Source organism: Xenopus tropicalis, chromosome 4 (genome assembly GCF_000004195.4).
Source record: "Xenopus tropicalis strain Nigerian chromosome 4, UCB_Xtro_10.0, whole genome shotgun sequence".
Lineage (NCBI taxonomy): Eukaryota > Metazoa > Chordata > Amphibia > Anura > Pipidae > Xenopus > Xenopus tropicalis.
The window spans coordinates 112,380,226-112,399,388 of NC_030680.2; the positions used below are offsets into that span (position 1 = coordinate 112,380,226).

The window sequence follows — 19,163 nt, forward strand, 5'->3', positions numbered from 1 at the left end:
GCTGTGGAGTAGATGCTTGCAGATGACAAGCTTTATTTACTTAGGGTCAGTTTCTTAGCCCCAGCACTAGTGGGTTTATTATCCTAGTTGTTGCCAGTTTCTGGTGTGGTTTTTCTGGCCTGCTGGCTGTGCTAGGGTAGTGATAGTATTGAGCTGGTTTTGCCAGGATTATGGTTGTCTACAGTAAGCGTCTGGGTCTTGTGAAAGGCCCTCTGGTCTGTGAGCGAACCCCTGTCGCAGGGAATGGACATTTATTGTTCTGGCTTGCTTTTCTCTCATTATGTTAATTGCAGTAGTTGGAAATTTGAGCCTTGGTTGTCAGCCACTTACCAATACCTTGGGGGGATTATTGTTGTTCTTTTGGTTGTTCAGCATTCTTGTCTCATTTCCAGGGATTCATTAGTGTCCCTGTTTCGTCCACGGGATGGCTTGGTAGATCCCATGTGTACTGACATGGAGGGACGCAGAAGAAAAGGAGAATTTCACTTATCTTCTTGACGTAAATTCTATTTCCCAATTTTGCTTCTTGTACTGCTATGGCAAATGTATAACAGTGGTGAGGAGGAAGTCAGGTGGTCTTATAGGGCAGGATTCATTTTAATTGGCTTGGTATAGGTCCTACCTCCTGTGGGAGAGGGGCGATGCTACCCATGTGTACTGACATGTAGGGACTAGAAGAAATAGAATTTACTTCAAGCAGGTAAGTGAAATTCTCCTTATTTTATGCATTTCTTACTAAAAATGCAATATTTAGAAAAAATAATTTAGCCGCAACTACATGGCGATTTAGCTGCCATAGACTTGCCATGACTTTTTTAAAATTGCCCCATGTGTCTTCACCCTTATAGTTCATCTTGGATAAAGATAAAAAACTAAGTAAGCTTTATCAGAAAGGTCTATATAATGGGCAATCTATTCATGGCACTCAACTATTTCCTTTCTGGCAAACAACAGAAGTCTAACTTGCTTTATAGCAGGGATATTAGATACACTCTCAGGATTAGAGCCAGTGTCTGACTAGACAAAGAAGGCTGAAATACATTTTATCTGAATGGTTCAAGAATATTTGTTGCACTGTTCCTTGGAATTACTGTGGCATTAGGGCGAAGACATATGGGGTGATTAGTCCCCGTGACTTTTAAAAAAAGTCAGTCACAGACACTTTCCCGTCATAGGCTTTAAAAAGTGTGTCTTCAACCTTAAGGCAGTTGTATTGTATTTGTATGCTATAGACCTATAGATGTAACAATAACAAAGCTAGTGTAAGATGCTAATATAAAAGGAGGAGATCACAGTATCCATTTAATTGGGTAGTTCAACTTTAAGTGAACTTTTATTATGATGTGGGAAGTAATATTCTGGGACAATTTGCAATTGGTCTTTATTTTTGTGGTTCTTCAATTATTTAACTTTTTTGTTTGCTTTGAATTTAACTAGCTATATGGTTGGGTCTACTTTACCCTAGCAATCAGGCAGTTGTTGAATGAGAGACTGGAATATGAATAGCAAAGGCCTGAAGAGGAAGATAAAATGAAAACTGACATCTTAGCCTCACAAACAGGGAAGAAATTAGGTCCGGTGCCACCCTAGGCACCGGAATAAAGTACACCCCCCAGATGATAGCACGTCACTTCCTTATATATATAAAAATATGACCCTGCTCACAGAGCAATATGGTTATGGTTGCCAGAGTCAGTGACCCTCCATTTAAAAGCTAGAAAGATGCAAAAGAAAAGACAAATAATTCAGAAACTGAAACAAAACACAGAAAATATAAGTCAAGACCAATTGAAAATTTCCTAGGACTTTCTATAAAATAGTTAAAAAAGTTAACTTAATAAAAGGTGAAGTACTCTTAAATCTGCACTGCTGCACTCAATACATAACTGCTTGATTACACTTCCATATGCAAATAAAGGCCACAATATGTTTACATTCATAAAATGACACGAAAAACGATTGTTTGAATTAAACTGTCGCTGGCTTTTCTACACATGAAAATTAAATGTATTACTCACCTATTTTTGTACACTTAGGATAGGGCAGGACACTTCTATTGCACTGTATTCTTAACAACTTCTCATCAGATATTTCATAGTCCTCTAAACAGATAAATCCAATCCACTCATTATGTTGGCTGTACAGTTTTTTATCCCTTATCCATTTAAATCGAATATTGTTAGCTTTCATGTCTGTTTCTGAAGCAGTACAGGGCTCTGTAGCACACCAGGAAAAAATTAAAATTACAGACAGGAAACCAAGAGAATTTATGTAGGCAATAAAAACAAAATGGTTGAATCTATGAAATCAGATTTTTTTATAAAGTTAGGTTCACACTGCAATGTTTTCCTGGGGCTCATGACTAATGCAGCGTGCCCCCTTTTCCCTCCCCTTGGTACCGAAATAAAACACGGACAACTTAATTTGGGGAGAGAAGGCCGCAGTTGTTTAATGTAAAATTTAATATAAATCAGTAAATATATATATGTAAACAACTATAACTTGTATTAAACTGTTTGTAAGTCCAAACATTAAAACAGCAGTCAACTTACTTATACCTCTAAGGAGCTCTGACCCTGAGCCCAGGCCCGGAGCCTGTGTCCTGTCTATTATCCCAGTCCCATTCTAGGATTATCCATCTCCCTGAGGACCCCAGGCCTACCCAGTTACCCACTCATTTTCCAACTGCAACTTTTTAATTTCCTCTGGGGCTCAAAGTCGACGCCACCCCCGCAACTGCGACTACTGGACTCCTATCTAATAGGGAGGGAGGGAGGGATGCTGTTGATCCTGCTCCTTCTCCCGCCGGAATGCTGTGAGTTCACATCCGGGGAGGGTCCTGCCTTTTCCTTTGCCCTGCCTGTACCAACTGTAATATCCTGTGGTGGGAGGGGGTGAAAAGGGGGGTGGCTTTTCCTCCTAGCATAGTCATGCCCTGCTTCCCTAACATTTAATTCGGGTCATTGGGCTCCCGACTTATTAAAAGGAAGGGCCTTAACTGGGTGAGGAAGGTCAGGCTAGAAATGGGGGAGGTCCGCAAAGGGTTCTGGAAGACTGCAATTGGAAGTCAGCAGGCAGAAGGAGGAGACAACATGGTATAGGGAACGCGGGAAAGGAAGTTCCTACCTTTTCCAGTGGAGCAAAGGACAAGCAACATCCCACCCTCCCACCCTGGTTTTGTGGTAAGTTTACAGGTGAGGGGGCATTGTAATTGGCAACAGATGCCTTATTGTCACAGCTGCAGCGGAATGCTTGCCAGGGGTGGGGGGCTTCTGCCCCAGTTTTAGGCACAAGTGTGCCAAGGTGGATATGGTTTCCTCGGACAAGGGTCCCAGGACGGTGGTATATGGTTATCTGCTCCCACTTGCCCCGTTGGTGGTGGTCTTCCTGTGGGAAAGCAATCCTTGTGGGGATATAATGTTGATACAATGTTGGTTGTTATTTAAAAATCTTAACAGTAATTTTTTAATAAAGCTGTGGCCTGTTTTATCCCAATGCACAATGCACAGTTAGCAACATTCTGGAATTGTATGTATAACTTTGTATGTATAACTTTATTTATAAAGCGCCACAAGGGTACGCAGCGCTGTACAGTCTTACAGAATACAAAATTACACACAGGGAGGACAAGTGATATAATAAATAAATACAATAAATACATATATATATATATATATAAGTGCCATGTGGTATGAGACACAGTAGGAAGGAGGTCCCTGCCCCGTAGAGCTTACAATCTAAGTGGTTGGGTAACATACAGGCACAAACTGGAAGGTAAGAGTGCATCAGGTATGGGCATTTGCCCTTAAGCGCAGGCCTGGGCAAAATAATGTCTTAGTGCTCCAGAAGGTAACAGCTGAGTTTTTTCTTAAAGAGGGTGGGTGAGTTTTCTCTACGGAGGGATTCAGGGATAGAGTTCCAGAGGTAAGGAGCAGCAAGATAGAAAAGTTTAAGACGAGAGAGCGCAGTGGGTGTGGATGGTGTAAAGAGACGGAGGCTCTGAGAGGAGCGGAGGAGACGACCAGGAACATGTAGGGAGACCAGTGAAGAAATGTAGTGAGGAGCAGAGGAGTGAAGGGCTTTGAATGTCAGCAGAAGGATTTTGTAAGCTATCCTTTGCTTGACAGGCAGCCATGCTAGTGAGCTTAACTGAGGCTGAACAGGATCCCTCTTAGGAGAGAGCAGGAGGATCCTGGCAGCAGAGTTTAAGATTGATTGCAGGGGAGAGAGGTGGGAGTCTGGGAGGCTGGTTAGTAGGAGATTGCAGTAATCTAAGCGGGAAAGGATAAGGGCATAGATTAGTGTTTTAGCTGTTGCTTGTGAGAGAAAGGGGCGTATCTTGGCAATATTACGGAGGAAAAAGCGGCAGGTTTTGGCAGTGTTATTAATATGGTTAGAGAAGGAGAGGGACTGGTCAAAGATAACCCCAAGGCAGCGTGCAGAATTTACAGGGTTGATGGTCATGCCATCAATAGTAATGGTGAAAGGAGGAGGAGGGCCAGGTTTGGGCGGGAAGACCATGAGCTCTGTTTTGGCTAGGTTAAGTTTGAGCTGGCGTCGGTTCATCCAGGAGGAGATAGACAGGAGGCAGTTACCAATCTGGGTTTGGACATCAGCAGTTAGTGCAGGGGTGTCTAAATATATCTGGATGTCATCTGCATATAGGTGGTATTTAAGACCAAAAGAAGAAATAAGGTCTCCCAAAGAGAGAGTGTACAGGGAGAACAGCAGGGGACCAAGCACAGAGCCCTGAGGCACCCCCACACTAAGTGGAACCGGGGTAGAGGATTTGTTAGTAAGAGCGACAGAGAAGGAGCGGTTAGAGAGATAGGAAGAGAACCAGGATGCTGCTTGATCCCGGATACCCAGAGAATAGAGAATTTGCATAAGGATAGAATGGTCGACAGTATCAAAAGCAGAGGAAAGGTCTAGGAGAATGAGAACCGAGTAGCGTCTTTTGGCCTTGGCAGTCTGGAGATCATTTGCCACTCTACATAAGGCCGTCTCAGTGGAGTGCACAGGCCGAAAACCAGACTGCATAGGGTCCAGCAGATTATGGGTGCAGAGGAAGTTAGTTACACGAGAAAAGACAAGACGTTCCAGGAGTTTAGAGGCTAGGGGCAGGAGAGAGACGGGACGGTAGTTAGAAAGGCAGGACGGGTCCAGTGTAGCCTTTTTAAGAATGGGTTTGACACATGCTTGTTTGAAGAGAGAGGGAAAAGTACCAGAAGCCAGAGAGGAATTGAATATGTGGGTAAGAGCTGGAGTAAGGGCAGGGACACACTGTTTTAGCAGGGATGAGGGCATAGGATCCTGCGAGCAGGTAGTAGGCGGAGAGGATCGGAGAAGCTGAGAAACTTCAGACTCTGTTACGAGACTGAAGGAGCTGAATAGGGAGAGAGGAGATTTAGGAAGGTCGAGATTACCGGTATCTGAGGGTTGGGAAAATTGATTGCGGATAGAATCGACTTTGCTTTTAAAGAAGTCAGCAAAGTCCTGGGGGGTGTGTTCAGATACGATTGATTCATTAGGTGAGAGATGAAGTAGCTCGTTAAATATGGAGAATAAGCGCCACGGGTTTGATTTATTATTATTTATAAGTGTGTTATAGTATGCTTGCTTGGCCTGGGATAGGGCAGTATTGAGGCACACCATAAGAAATTTATAGTGGAGGAAGTCAGCTTTAACGCGTGATTTCCTCCAAATGCGCTCAGCAGATCGTGCACAGGAGCGCAGAAATTGCGTCTGAGGGTTAAGCCAGGGACGGGGATTGTGGGCACGACTGCGTTGGGGCTGCAGGGGGGCATGGGTGTTAATTGCAGATGATAAAATTGAGTTGTAGCTATTTACCAGTAACTCAGGATCAGAGGAAGCACAGGAGGAGGAGAGGCTAGAACTAAGAGAGTTAGAGAGAGCATTAGATTAACCAGAGTGCATGGCAGTATCATGACAGAGGACTCTTTACAGAATTTTATTGTATTGTTTGGTTAAGGTTTGAATTGCACATTTACAAGTCCACTTAACTTTGCAATATGTATGTGTTTGAGGTAATAAGTATGGTGTGTATTGATTACAGAGCCGGTTTACCAGGAAGCTTGTTTTGTAAGTTACACCAAAAGTCAAATTATCCATAACAAAGGGTTTCCTTGGATTAGTAGTTCAGCTGTTAGCTACAGCAGCTATAAAATCACTCAACAGGGGTCTTTGGCTATAAGGTTGGGGCAGGTACTGATAAACCTACACTGGGCTGTAGTATGGGGGCAGAAAGCACTGGAGACTGCATGTGTTGGACAGACTGCATTGTGGGAAGCTGATCCAAAAGGAAACATGCTACAGCTGACCCAAAAGAAAACATGATGGAACTGCTAGAAAGAGGACAGATAACATCCATGCTTGCTTCCATTCTATTTTTTAGTGGTAGCAATGATGTAGATTGCTTAGAAATTAACTATTCAGATTATATACAACGATATAGTCCTCACATGTCTGGGTCTACAATGTCTACTCTGGAATAGGCCTTTATTTTTCCACTAAAAGAAAACTGAAGTTTTTAGATTTTTTGAAAAATGTCTATTTTAAAAGGGTAAAGAAATAGAGATCTCTAAAACCTAACTTGTTTTGCTCGCATAATACTTTTGATGTAATGGACATATCTCTGTAAATGGGATTTCATTTAATGTGCTTTGTAACTGTAACTGTGTAGAAAAAAGTAACATGTTCCTGAAAGTGTAAAGACCTGTGCTTATGAATGTTCAGTATGGACGAGGGTGCAAAGTGTTATTTTGCACTAATGTCCTCATGTATTTTAGTGATTTGTTTATTAGGTTGCATACCAGTCAAATACTGATATTAATCTACCATGTAGGGGATAATTCAGAATTTTTTAAAAATAAATATGATGAACAAGAGGCACACTTTTATGACACATATCAGCAGGTTTTTCTTTCAGAGAGGGCCCCTATTTTACAAGCAATGTCCATCAGCCGAACCTTTAACATGGGGGACATCTGCTTGCATTCCTGCAAGCTCCAGTTCTGTTGTAATCAGATGTGCTCTGGTTGGATCTTTCTTGTGCCTTCTCCAATCAGAGCACAGCACTCTTGAGAGACAGTAAAACTGACTAATCAAGACACAGATGTAGGCAGGGCTGGGGAGATATTACAAACTGAAGGCACTACAGAAATGAAGACTGATAAGAAGGAACTGCAGGCTGTAACTTTACCTAAGATCCTCACCAACTCTGAACTTTTGCTGCAGGTTTCAATTCACTCTCTCAGGTAATATACTGTATCATCATCCCACTCCCACAGGTACTATACTGTATCATCCTCCCACTCCCACAGGTACTATACTGTATCATCCTCCCACTCCCACAGGTACTATGCTGTATCATCCCACTCCCACAGGTACTATACTGTATTGATTCCTCCCACTCCTACAGGTACTACACTGTATCATCCTCCCACTCCCACAGGTACTATATTGTATCATCCTCCCACTCCCACAGGTACTATACTGTATCATCATCATCCCACTCCCACAGGTACTATACTGTATCAGCATCCCACTCCCACAGGTACTATACTGTATCATCATCCCACTCCCACAGGTACTATACTGTATCATCCCACTCCCACAGGTACTATACTGTATCATCATCCCACTCCCACAGGTACTATACTGTATCAGCATCCCACTCCCACAGGTACTATACTGTATCATCCCACTCCCACAGGTACTATACTGTATCATCATCCCACTCCCACAGGTACTATACTGTATCATCCTCCCACTCCCACAGGTACTATACTGTATCATCCTCCCACTCCCACAGGTACTATGCTGTATCATCCCACTCCCACAGGTACTATACTGTATTGATTCCTCCCACTCCTACAGGTAACTACACTGTATCATCCTCCCACTCCCACAGGTACTATATTGTATCATCCTCCCACTCCCACAGGTACTATACTGTATCATCATCATCCCACTCCCACAGGTACTATACTGTATCAGCATCCCACTCCCACAGGTACTATACTGTATCATCATCCCACTCCCACAGGTACTATACTGTATCAGCATCCCACTCCCACAGGTACTATACTGTATCCTCCCACTCCCACAGGTACTACACTGTATCATCCTCCCACTCCCACAGGTACTACACTGTATCATCCTCCCACTCCCACAGGTACTACACTGTATCATCCTCCCACTCCCACAGGTACTATACTGTATCATCCTCCCACTCCCACAGGTACTATACTGTATCATCATCCCACTCCCACAGGTACTATACTGTATCGTCCCACTCCCACAGGTACTATACTGTATCATCCTCCCACTCCCACAGGTACTATACTGTATCATCCTCCCACTCCCACAGGTACTATACTGTATCATCCTCCCACTCCCACAGGTACTATACTGTATCATCCTCCCACTCCCACAGGTACTATACTGTATCATCCTCCCACTCCCACAGGTACTATACTGTATCATCCTCCCACTCCCACAGGTACTATACTGTATCATCATCCCACTCCCACAGGTACTATATCATCCCACTCCCACAGGTACTATACTGTATCATCCTCCCACTCCCACAGGTACTATACTGTATCATCCCACTCCCACAGGTACTATACTGTATCATCCTCCCACTCCCACAGGTACTATACTGTATCATCCTCCCACAGGTACTATATCATCCCACTCCCACAGGTACTATACTGTATCATCCTCCCACTCCCACAGGTACTACACTGTATCATCCTCCCACTCCCACAGGTACTATACTGTATCATCCTCCCACTCCCACAGGTACTATACTGTATCATCCTCCCACTCCCACAGGTACTATACTGTATTCTCCTCCCACTCCCACAGGTACTATACTGTATCATCCTCCCACTCCCACAGGTACTATACTGTATCATCATCCCACTCCCACAGGTACTATACTGTATCATCATCCCACTCCCACAGGTACTATACTGTATCATCATCCCACCCCCACAGGCACTATACTGTATCATCATCCCACTCCCACAGGTACTATACTGTATCATCCTCCCACTCCCACAGGTACTATACTGTATCACCATCCCACTCCCACAGGTACTATACTGTATCATCCTCCCACTCCCACAGGTACTATACTAAATCATCCTCCCACTGGGATGTCAGTACCCACTGCCTCCCTCTCTATTAAACTAACTAAAACACATTTAAGCTCACAAACACAAATGGATGGAGAACCCTGCACAGAAGTGCATGTATGAATACTTTTACATTCTAAGCAATTTAGGGTGGCAACTCCTACCCGCACTTTTGCACAGTATCCCTGTAAGTTAGTTAACCCTGTAGTTAGTTAGTTAGTTGGGAGGTTCCTTTTTTAAACCAGCAGCGAATTCACTAAGTCTCGCATTAGCTTTAGGTCAGTCTATGTATGGCCCATTTTTAACCTCCCCAAACAAAAAAAACCCCACCTATGCATGAACCACATTCTTTTTTTCGTTAACACATACATACCCATTATAAAAAGGTATTTAAAAATCCCAGCTGTCAATCATATATTGCCTTCCCTGCCCCAATGCCTTAGGCATAGAGGCGGGGCAGCCAATTACCTTCACTTTCTATTCAACACTCTCTTTCCCCCTTCCTCATCACCATCTGTTTGTATAGCCAGTGCATGGGCATGGCATAAGGTCCCCATTTCTGGCACATAAACTTTGAATCACTCCCAAATTCTACTTTGTCTTAATTACAGTGCCCACAAAATGGCACCTGCCTGCTTGCTGTGACTGAGTAATTCCAAGACTGAAGGAAACATGATTTATATTATTTATATAGTGTAAGTGAAGTTTATTTTGCTTGACAAACAATAAAAAATGAATTTGGGATTATTTCTTAGGGTGACAGGTCCCCTTTAAAACCACAATATTTTTTGTGATTCTCTCACTATAAACAGAAGGCTCTGCCCCGAGTGTTAGTTCCAGGTGTGGCCAGCGCTCTACTTAGGGGCCCATTTACTTACTCACGAACCGGCCGAATGTGTCCGATTGCGTTTTTTTCGTAATGATCGGTATTTGGCGATTTTTTCGGAAAATGATCGCGACTTTTTCGTTGCCATTCCGAATGTTGCGCAAAATCTGGCGATTTTTTCATAGCGTTAAAACTTGCACGAAAAGTCGCGCCTTTTTCGTAGCCATTCCGAAAGCTGCGCAAAATGTTGCGATTTTTTCGTAGCGTTCAGATTCATTCAAGCTTCAGTATGGTGACTTTTCTTGGGCCAGGTTGGAGCTGCAGGGTGCCATTGAGTCCTATGGGAGACTTTCCTTGGGCCGGGTTGGAGCTGCAGAGTGCCATTGAGTCCTATGGGAGACTTTCCTTGGGCCGGGTTGGAGCTGCAGAGTGCCATTGAGTCCTATGGGAGGCTTTCCTTGGGCCGGGTTGGAGCTGCAGAGTGCCATTGAGCCCTATGGGAGACTTTCCTTGGGCCGGGTTGGAGCTGCAGAGTGCCATTGAGCCCTATGGGAGACTTTCCTTGGGCCAGGTTGGAGCTGCAGAGTGCCATTGAGTCCTATGGGAGACTTTCCTTGGGCCAGGTTGGAGCTGCAGAGTGCCATTGAGCCCTATGGGAGACTTCCAAAATCATGCTAAGTCTGAAAGTTTCGCCCGCCGCTTACGAGCGCTCAATACGAAAAAGTCACGACAAGATACGAGCGAATCGTAATGGCTACGAAAAACTCGCGTTTTTTTCGCGAAAATCGAATTTTTCCAATTCGAATTCGTGTCTTAGTAAATCAGCCCCTTAGTCTAGCATACCAAGCAATAGCCCCTTAATGATGATTCATTGTTACAATAGTGCCACACTTGAAACAATTATAACACTGTGAAACTTTAAGTTTACCCAGATTTTAAGTTTGTGGTCCCATCAATTTATAATGCATTTCAATGGGTGCTTTCCTCCTGATTTTACATAAAATGTTCCCAAAAATTGCTTTTCCTCTAAAATGGTATAATTAGTGAAATAAAAAGGTTTAAAATACTAACCTGAAGTATACTTTGCCCTGGTTCTGACTGTAAATAGTGAGGTCCAATTAGTCTGCCCCCCATACAGTCATGCACAAATCACTTATTGCTTTAGGTTGTGCATCTGACTGTTAGAGAGGTCTTGCATATGGCCCCCTTAGTGTAACATTAATGCTGCACTGCTCAACCCTTGTAATATTGTAAAACTGACTTGTGCTTAAATCCTTTGAGTACTTAAAGAATACAATGTTTTAACATATTTCCCTTATTTAAATTTTTCCTGAATTTTACACTACTTTTTCCTGGTCCCCGGAAAAACAAAATATGGGTTCTACTGTAAAAAAAGACTAATAAAGGACAAATGTGTAAGGCATTTATGGAATGAACAGGCCACTTACCTATACAGATTGGAGGATCATCCCATTTTCCATTCCTACATACAACCTCTGTGTTTCCTTCAAGTATGTAATATTCTGGACACTTATAAGTCATTTTTGTGCCATGTTTATTGTTTGGTTCTCTGGTTTGTAGGGTGTCCCCAAACTGTACCACAGGGGGAGGCCCACAGCTCTGTCCTTCTCCTAAAAAATAAAGAAGACTGAGTTAACATTGATACTGAATATTTTGATACAGCTAGTAACCTGATGGATATACAGATTAGAATAAAAGTGGAGGAAAGTTGGGGGGGGGTGGGAACAAACAGTGACAATAAAAATAGTTATGGGGGTTTCATATATTAAAGTTCCACCACTCCAAAGTCTGACATTCCAGGCAATGCTACTTAGACATTATAAGTGAAACTGGCAATGCATTTTCATACCTTTCATAGACATCCCTAGGGCAGACTGACTTGCATTAGAGTGAAATCTGAAAAAGTTACTCTTTTCCCTGTACAGTGATTTTTTTTCTTAAAAGGAACTTCGCCCAGGGAAAAAACCTAGCGCTTGGATTCACTGAGGGGCATTCCCCAGTGTACCGGTCAATGGTAGATGCGCCTTTATACTACAGTATGTGAAAAAGGATTCTAAAATCTTAATGGTATTTAGTATTGAGGTGCATTGAAAAAAAAATCAACTGTAAGAGTTCAATTTTAGGATTATTTATACTTTTTATTTGTGTTCAGGTTTTCTCCTACTGATGTTCCACTCTGACTAGATTGTTGCCTGGTTGCTAGGGAAGTAAGCCACACTTCAAGTCTGAGATTCACAGAACAAAGAATGTAAATACAGGTATGGGACCTGTTATCTAAATGCTTGGGGTTTTCCAGATAAGGGATCTAACCACCATTCATTAAGTCTACCAGAAAATAATTCAGTTCATTAATAATAAAAATTAATTATTAATTCTTAAATCTGAAAACTCATTATCTTGAGGGATCAAGATTATTTTGAGGGATCTAGAAAGATCAGGATTATGGGAAGGCTCTCTTCCAGAATGTGTACTTCAATTAAACAATTACAATTTTAAAAAATGATTCAAGGTACTGTTTTATTATTACTGCAGGGAAAACGGAAATAATTTTTAAAAATGAGAATTATTTGATTAAAATTGACTTTATGGAAGATGGCCTTCCTGTAATTTGGAGCTTTCTGGATAATACGTTTTCAGATACCGGATCCCATTCTTGTAGGTATAGGACCCATTATCCAGAATGCTCGGGACCAAGGGTATTCTGGATAAGGGGTCTTTCTGTAATTTGGATCTCAATACCTTAAGTCTACTAAAAAAAATCCAATAAAACCTTAATTAAACCCAACAGGATTGCTTTGTATCAAATAATGATTATTTATATCTTAGTTGGGATCAATTTCAAGGTACTGTTTTTGTACTACAGAGAAAAAGGAAATCGATTTTAAAATTCTGAATTGTTTGATTAAAATGGAGTCTATGGGAGACTGGCTTTCCGTAATTCGGAGCTTTCTGGATAACGGGCTTCCGGATAAGGGAACAAAACCCTGCAAATTATCTTAGAATACCAATTTGTATACCAATTTTGTTCATTTTAATGTGAAATACACCAAATGATACACTCCTCTATGTATGGAGAAATTAAGAATCGGGGTACCAGCATGCCTGCCCTTGGGATTAGCCTTTGCATGTAGCATGTATAATGAACCTCACCAACACAGTACCAAAGAGAACAGCTGAACTGAATGGGCTAAAGTTTGTGCAGAAAACTTACTTCTACATTCTGGCAGTTCTTTCCACTGAGAATTTTTACAAATTGCAGAATTTTGACCCATGTTAAAAACATAACCTGTGTTACATCTAAAAAAGGCTCTGTCCCCCGAGTTGTAATTATTCTTCTTATTCAGTAGCACGGCATTGGATATTTCTGGAGCTGATTCACAAGATGTAGCTGCAAGTTAAAAAAATACACAATTGAATTCATAGATTTTTTTTTTTATGTTTTTATTATTTTTATAACATAAGCTGAGTAAAGTGAGAAGGAACACTAGAAAGTAAAAATGGGAGAAGAATGAAGGCATGGCAAAATAAGTAAAAGGAAAAGAGTGGAAAGTTGAAAGGGGCAAGAAAGCAGTCTGCAGTTTATTATTTAAACCAATATTTTATTCTATCACATAACATGACAGGAACATTATTTTTTGTCTCAACTCCAGTTTTTGAGTGCAGAAGTAAAAGTGGTCAAATGTTTCAAAAGCTTTAGGGCATATAGGTTATTAAGTAAATAATTAAATTTGCAAGGGGAATACTGATGTAGAAAAAAATAAGTAGAATAATAGCGAGCACACAGCTTCTGTCTTTAAAAAATAATTGTTACAAAACGTGGGGTGTTAGTACCACACTGGGACCAGAATATGTAAGCTTGTGTGCCACATCAAGACCTCTCACTGTGTATTGTGAGTCCTACACTGCCTATTAGCATTCAAGTCTGTAGTACATTTAAAATCAAGTCCCCCAGCAAAGTAAGGTAAGGTAAGGTAAGGTGTACAAGCTCTTGTGCATCTGCTCAGGGCCAGAGTGCATCAGCAATGGTCTTAGGCAGGGGCACATGTAGTTGGTATATAAGGTCTAATGGGCAGGACTTTACTTCTCTTAGCATTTTGAGGGATAAAAACTCCTAATGGAATAAGAGATGCACTGGCTGTCAGCAGAGGAGAAAACTGTGCTCCCCACAAAAATGAGTACATCCCTCTATTGCAATATTTGTTTATACATTATTGGGGACCAGACCCTTGTACCTCCTATAGTAAGTACGGATAACACATGTACTAATAATACAGCACATTATATTATACCTCAGTTATGTTTTTTTTTTTTTTTTAAAAAAGAGGTGCTATGTTTAGGGACCATGACACCCAAGTAACTATTATAGCAGAAAAGTATTGCATCATATACGCCTTATGCACAATTTCTCATCTACAAATTATAAGGCTTTCCCTAAGTGTAAGGGTTCTAAATGTAACCCATGTTTTGTCTTAAGTCAGATGCCAGGGGACATTTAAAGCTAGATGTATAGATAGAAGGTATAGAATCTGTTATCCAAAAATCCATTATCCAAAAAGATCAGAATTATGGAAAGGCTAACTCCCATAAAAACTCCCACTGGGTTTTTCCCGGTATCCCGATGGTCCAGAACGACCCTGCTTAGGACAGGGATCCCCACCTTTTTTACCTGTGAGCCACATTCAAATGTAAAAAGAGTTGGAGAGCAACATAAGCATGAAAAAATGATCATGGGGTTACAAATAGAGGCTCTGATTGGTGGACTGGCAGCCTACATGAGGCTATGTTTGGCAGTACACCTGGTTTTTTATGCAACCAACACTTGCCCAAAAGCCAGATATTTAAAAAATAAGAACCTGCTTTGAGGCCACTGGGAGCAACATCCAAGGGGTTGGTGAGCAACATGTTGCCCCCCAACCACTGGGTGGGGATCACTGACGTAGGGGCAGATTTATCAAAATGTGCGATTAGAGTTTACCAAAGAAAAACTGACCCTCTTTCTGTTCATTCCTATGGGATTTTAGAAGCATATTCATGAAATGGTGAACTCTAATTTTTGCCCATTAATAAATACACTTCTAAAAATCCCATAGGAATGAATAGAAAAGTGGGTGAGTTTTTCTGTGGTAAACTCTATTCTTACATTTAGATAAATCTGCCCCTTACTCTACAGTTATTTACCATTTTTATGTTTACACATATTTTTGCACTCTATATTCAGTATGAACAGTTTTGCACACCTTAATTCAGGCAGTGGGGGGGCTGACACCATTATGGTGCTATATAAATAAATAATGATTTTGATGATAAGATGGAGGTAGGCTCAGAAGTAGGCTTGTACCATCTCAACAGCACCACCTGAGAGATTGTGTAAGTGCACAAAGATTTTATTATCTGTTCAATGCAGTGCACTGGCACCCAAATTACTTGAAAGATCCGTTCTGTGTGGTTAAACCTTCCTCCCTAGGTACAGTGAGGTTACCTGAGTAAAAGAGTGCCATGTAATATGTGCTCTACAAGAAGTTGCACTTGGCTGAACCCAAGTTGGATAACTACAAGGAAGGGAACTATGTACCAGAAAGGGTAGACCAGTCTGCACTACAGTCATTACTTATGTAGCATTAACCCACTAATAATTTACTTAGATTTACTTCTTCAACAGTATGCAGTGTTCATTTAGTAAAAATCAAACTATTTTCAATAGAAACACAGAGTTTTCTTGTGGTATTTCCAATACAATAATGATTATTATGACTTTATAGTGAAATATTTATCTGCTGATGCGCTGCATTTAGGCTTATGTTTTTGAACTTTTAAAGTGACAAACTATATTCAGAGCAAACAGGATACCACTCAAACACTTACAAAGGCATTTGGGAACATTTCTCCATTTCCCTTCCACACATTTAGCTTGAACATCTTCAGATATTGTGTATCCAGCCTGACATGTATATTTGGCACTTTCACCATGTTTGTACTGTTGTTTCAATCCACTAACAACTGCATTCTCAATGTCTGGAGGTTGGTCACATGATTTACCTGTAAATGAAACAGTAAGATTTAATAAAAACAAAAACCATATATTTGTTGAAAAAAGTTATTTAACCATTTATCACATACTTTTCTTTTTTTAGAGAAGGACAGGTAAAAATCACTGGGGGGGGGGGGGGGTTAGGCACCCCTAGTGACTATAACTGCTTACCTTTTACCCTGGGCTGGTGCTCCTGTTAGGAGAAAACCGCACCACCCCGGGTTAGCTGTGAGCGAGTGTTTCCTCTTCCTTCTTCTGTCTTCTGAATCCCAGGGCCGGCACATGTGCAATAGAGTGAGAAAGCCGACTTTTATGTGAAAGTTCCGCTATTCACTCTACTGCGCATGCGCAAGTGGCATGAAGAGAGAAGAAGGAAGATCAGGCACTCAACAGCAAGTACCCCAGGATGGTGCGGTTTTCTCCTAATTGGGGGGTGGTGCCTAACATTTTGAGACCCACCAATGACTTTCCTTCCTTTCTCCTTTAAAGGTACCTTTACCATGTTGGTGGACATTAAGAGGCACATTTACTATAAACTCTATAATTTCTCATTTTGTAAAATTTTCAAACACGACTAAACTCATTTTCTTAAATGTCTAACATTTACTAAAAAAATCTGTGTGAGAAAAAGTCTCAAAAAACTCAAATTTTCCCAGTTGTTAATATGAAACTGACTTTTTTTTTAGGGATACAACGAATCCAGAATTCATCCTTTTTCGGCAGGATTCGGGCGAATCCATGGTCCTAGCCATACCGAATCCTTAATATCACGTGACTTTTTGTCACATAAACACGAAAGTTGAGAATTTTTTGCCACGTGCTTCATTCACAGTGACATTTAACCTTTCCAAAACCCAAATTAGCATATGCTAAATAGGGTTTGGATTTGGTTCGGTATTCGGCCGAATCCTTTACACAGGATTCGGGGGTTTGGCTGAATCCAAAAATGTGGATTCGGAGCATTTGGAGTTTTTTTTTCCGAAAAACTCTAAAGTTTAGAGACAAAAGAAGGATCCTTCAGGAAAGTGAAGGGACATCTGCCATTGACTTCTACATGACCTCGGCAAGGTTTAGATGGGAAATTGTCAGATTCAGATTTTTGGCCGTTTAACGCATATTAAATCTTGAAAAAAAACCAGGATGGCTAGTAAATGGGCCCCTATATATTGTATATATTAAATAATCAAGCACATTTGTGAAATACTTATTTTATTCTTTTTGCCTTTTGGGTCTGCCTTTTTCCAATCTAAAATTACTCTTTAATGTTTATACATTAGTGGATTTTGTTATTTTCAGGTCTTATCTCAGTGATACCCACCAGGCAGCCCTTTGTTGTGCGATTGTAACTCCCATAACAATTGCACACTGCCTTATAAAATTGCTGACTGCAATAACTCATATTAGGAGTTCACTGCTAGATTAATTCTCCCTTTAGGAATGTGTAGCTCTGATACAAGCCCTTTAAAGAGAAGGAAACTAAAATCACTAGTGGTGCTAAGTTGTTAGACTTCCCATAGTGATTCTAGTCACTTAACTCCTACCAGCCAGGGTACAGGTTGCCGAGTGCCACTCTCCACTGTTGCACCCTAGTAGGGGACATCTGGGAAGCCCAAAATTAATGGCAGCTTGGTGCTCATCAAAGTAACCTGAACCAGTGCATTTTTTAAAGAAAAGGAGTGTCTGCCTGGGGCAGGAGGTAAGTGGCTACAATCCCTATGAGGGTGCCATGCTTTAGAGATATTCAGCTTTAATTAAGCTACAAATTTAACAAAACACAACTCCTTTAATCCAAATTGCAGTTTAGCACCGCATTCTGATTAGAAATTGCAAAGATTCATGGCAGGCACCAAATAGAAGAAAGCAACTTTTCACATTAGTACATGTAGTGCGAAATGACCTTTTAGGTGGGCAACAAATTGCCAAAGAATACCCTTTGATTGCAGAGGATGGAATTGCCATGTCCTTGCTTTTAGGATTGTATTGTACAAAAAAAAGGTAATTACAACCTAAATTTTTCTTGTAAGCAGAAACTCAACAATTAAAAAACCAGGAGAAGATGTTAAAATTAAAGTGTCCAAACTTGCTCCTTGCACTTTCATATAGTTCTGCCAAGTAGGATTTAAACTGTCCTACCTCTTTTGGTGCCTATTGATGTTAGGGAACCATGAGCGTGTTGGTAATTCCATTTTACCCACTGTGGGTTGTATCAATAGGTGCAGCAGACTTGTGCAAAAAACATCACATGCTAGTGACATTTTAATGCAGACTGTCAAAAGCAATGCAATCCACAATGTTAGCGATAACGCATTCAAGTCGACACTGGATAAAGGGCATGTTTACATACAGTAGCAGACAGCAAATAAGTTGTGTAGAGTAAATTGCTTTTAGTTCTTACACAGGCCTATACAGAAAAAACCTTAAAAAGATGCAGTTCTGTTGCCCATATAGGTTATTAAAAATTCAAACTACGGTTAAAAAAGAAGGAAAGATAAAAACTAAGAAATCTTTATCAGAAAGGTCTATGTAAATACAGCCATAAGCACTCACAGAAAAGCTGCACTCTATCAAAAGAAACACAGGATTTATTGTCTTATCTGACTTCCTCTCTCAGAAAAATCCTTCATTCCCAGGGCCAGAGTCTGTGCAACTCACTGAGCTATGTGATCTGAGCTATAACAGCTAAGCTGCAAGCAGGAAGCTATGAACACCAAGCTAAAATGGCAGCTACAAACAGAGAAAGCTTGTAGGGCTCTTTACTCAGGTATGTTTAAAGCTTTCTGCAGAATAAATACAGTGTTCTAGCTTGCACTGATGTGGTCAATCTATTGGCAATAAAATGCCAAAATGACTTTCCTTCTCCCAAAGGCGGGCCAAGCCGTCCGGGCGCCCTAGGCAACCCGGTCGGCCACCTGGCCCACCCCGCCCCCTCCGTTGGCGCGCATGCGCAGTTCGGGGGGGGGTGCGATGCCGTGGGTCATTGCCCCCGCCGCTTGTCATTAGAGGCGGGGGCAATGGCAAAGTAGGGGAACTAGTGGTAGGCAGCAGAGGCTTCTGCCTGGTGCCCCCCAATCATTGCGCCCTAGGCAGCTGCCTCTTCTGCCTACCCCTAGTTCCGGCCCTG

General features: G+C 41.4%; 1 protein-coding gene across 5 annotated transcripts in view; it reads right to left on the bottom strand.

The window, feature by feature from the left end:
• Positions 1-19,163, bottom strand: part of cfh (complement factor H) — a 161,336-nt gene that overhangs the window by 76,250 nt on the left and 65,923 nt on the right. For 3 of the 5 annotated variants that reach the window (XM_031899958.1, XM_031899957.1, XM_031899960.1), the window contains exons 15-16: positions 15,877-16,050; positions 13,226-13,402 (exon numbers count right to left, since the gene is read on the bottom strand). In XM_031899958.1, coding sequence (XP_031755818.1) covers positions 13,226-13,402; positions 15,877-16,050 — 351 coding nt within the window. 5 annotated transcript variants of the gene reach the window in all.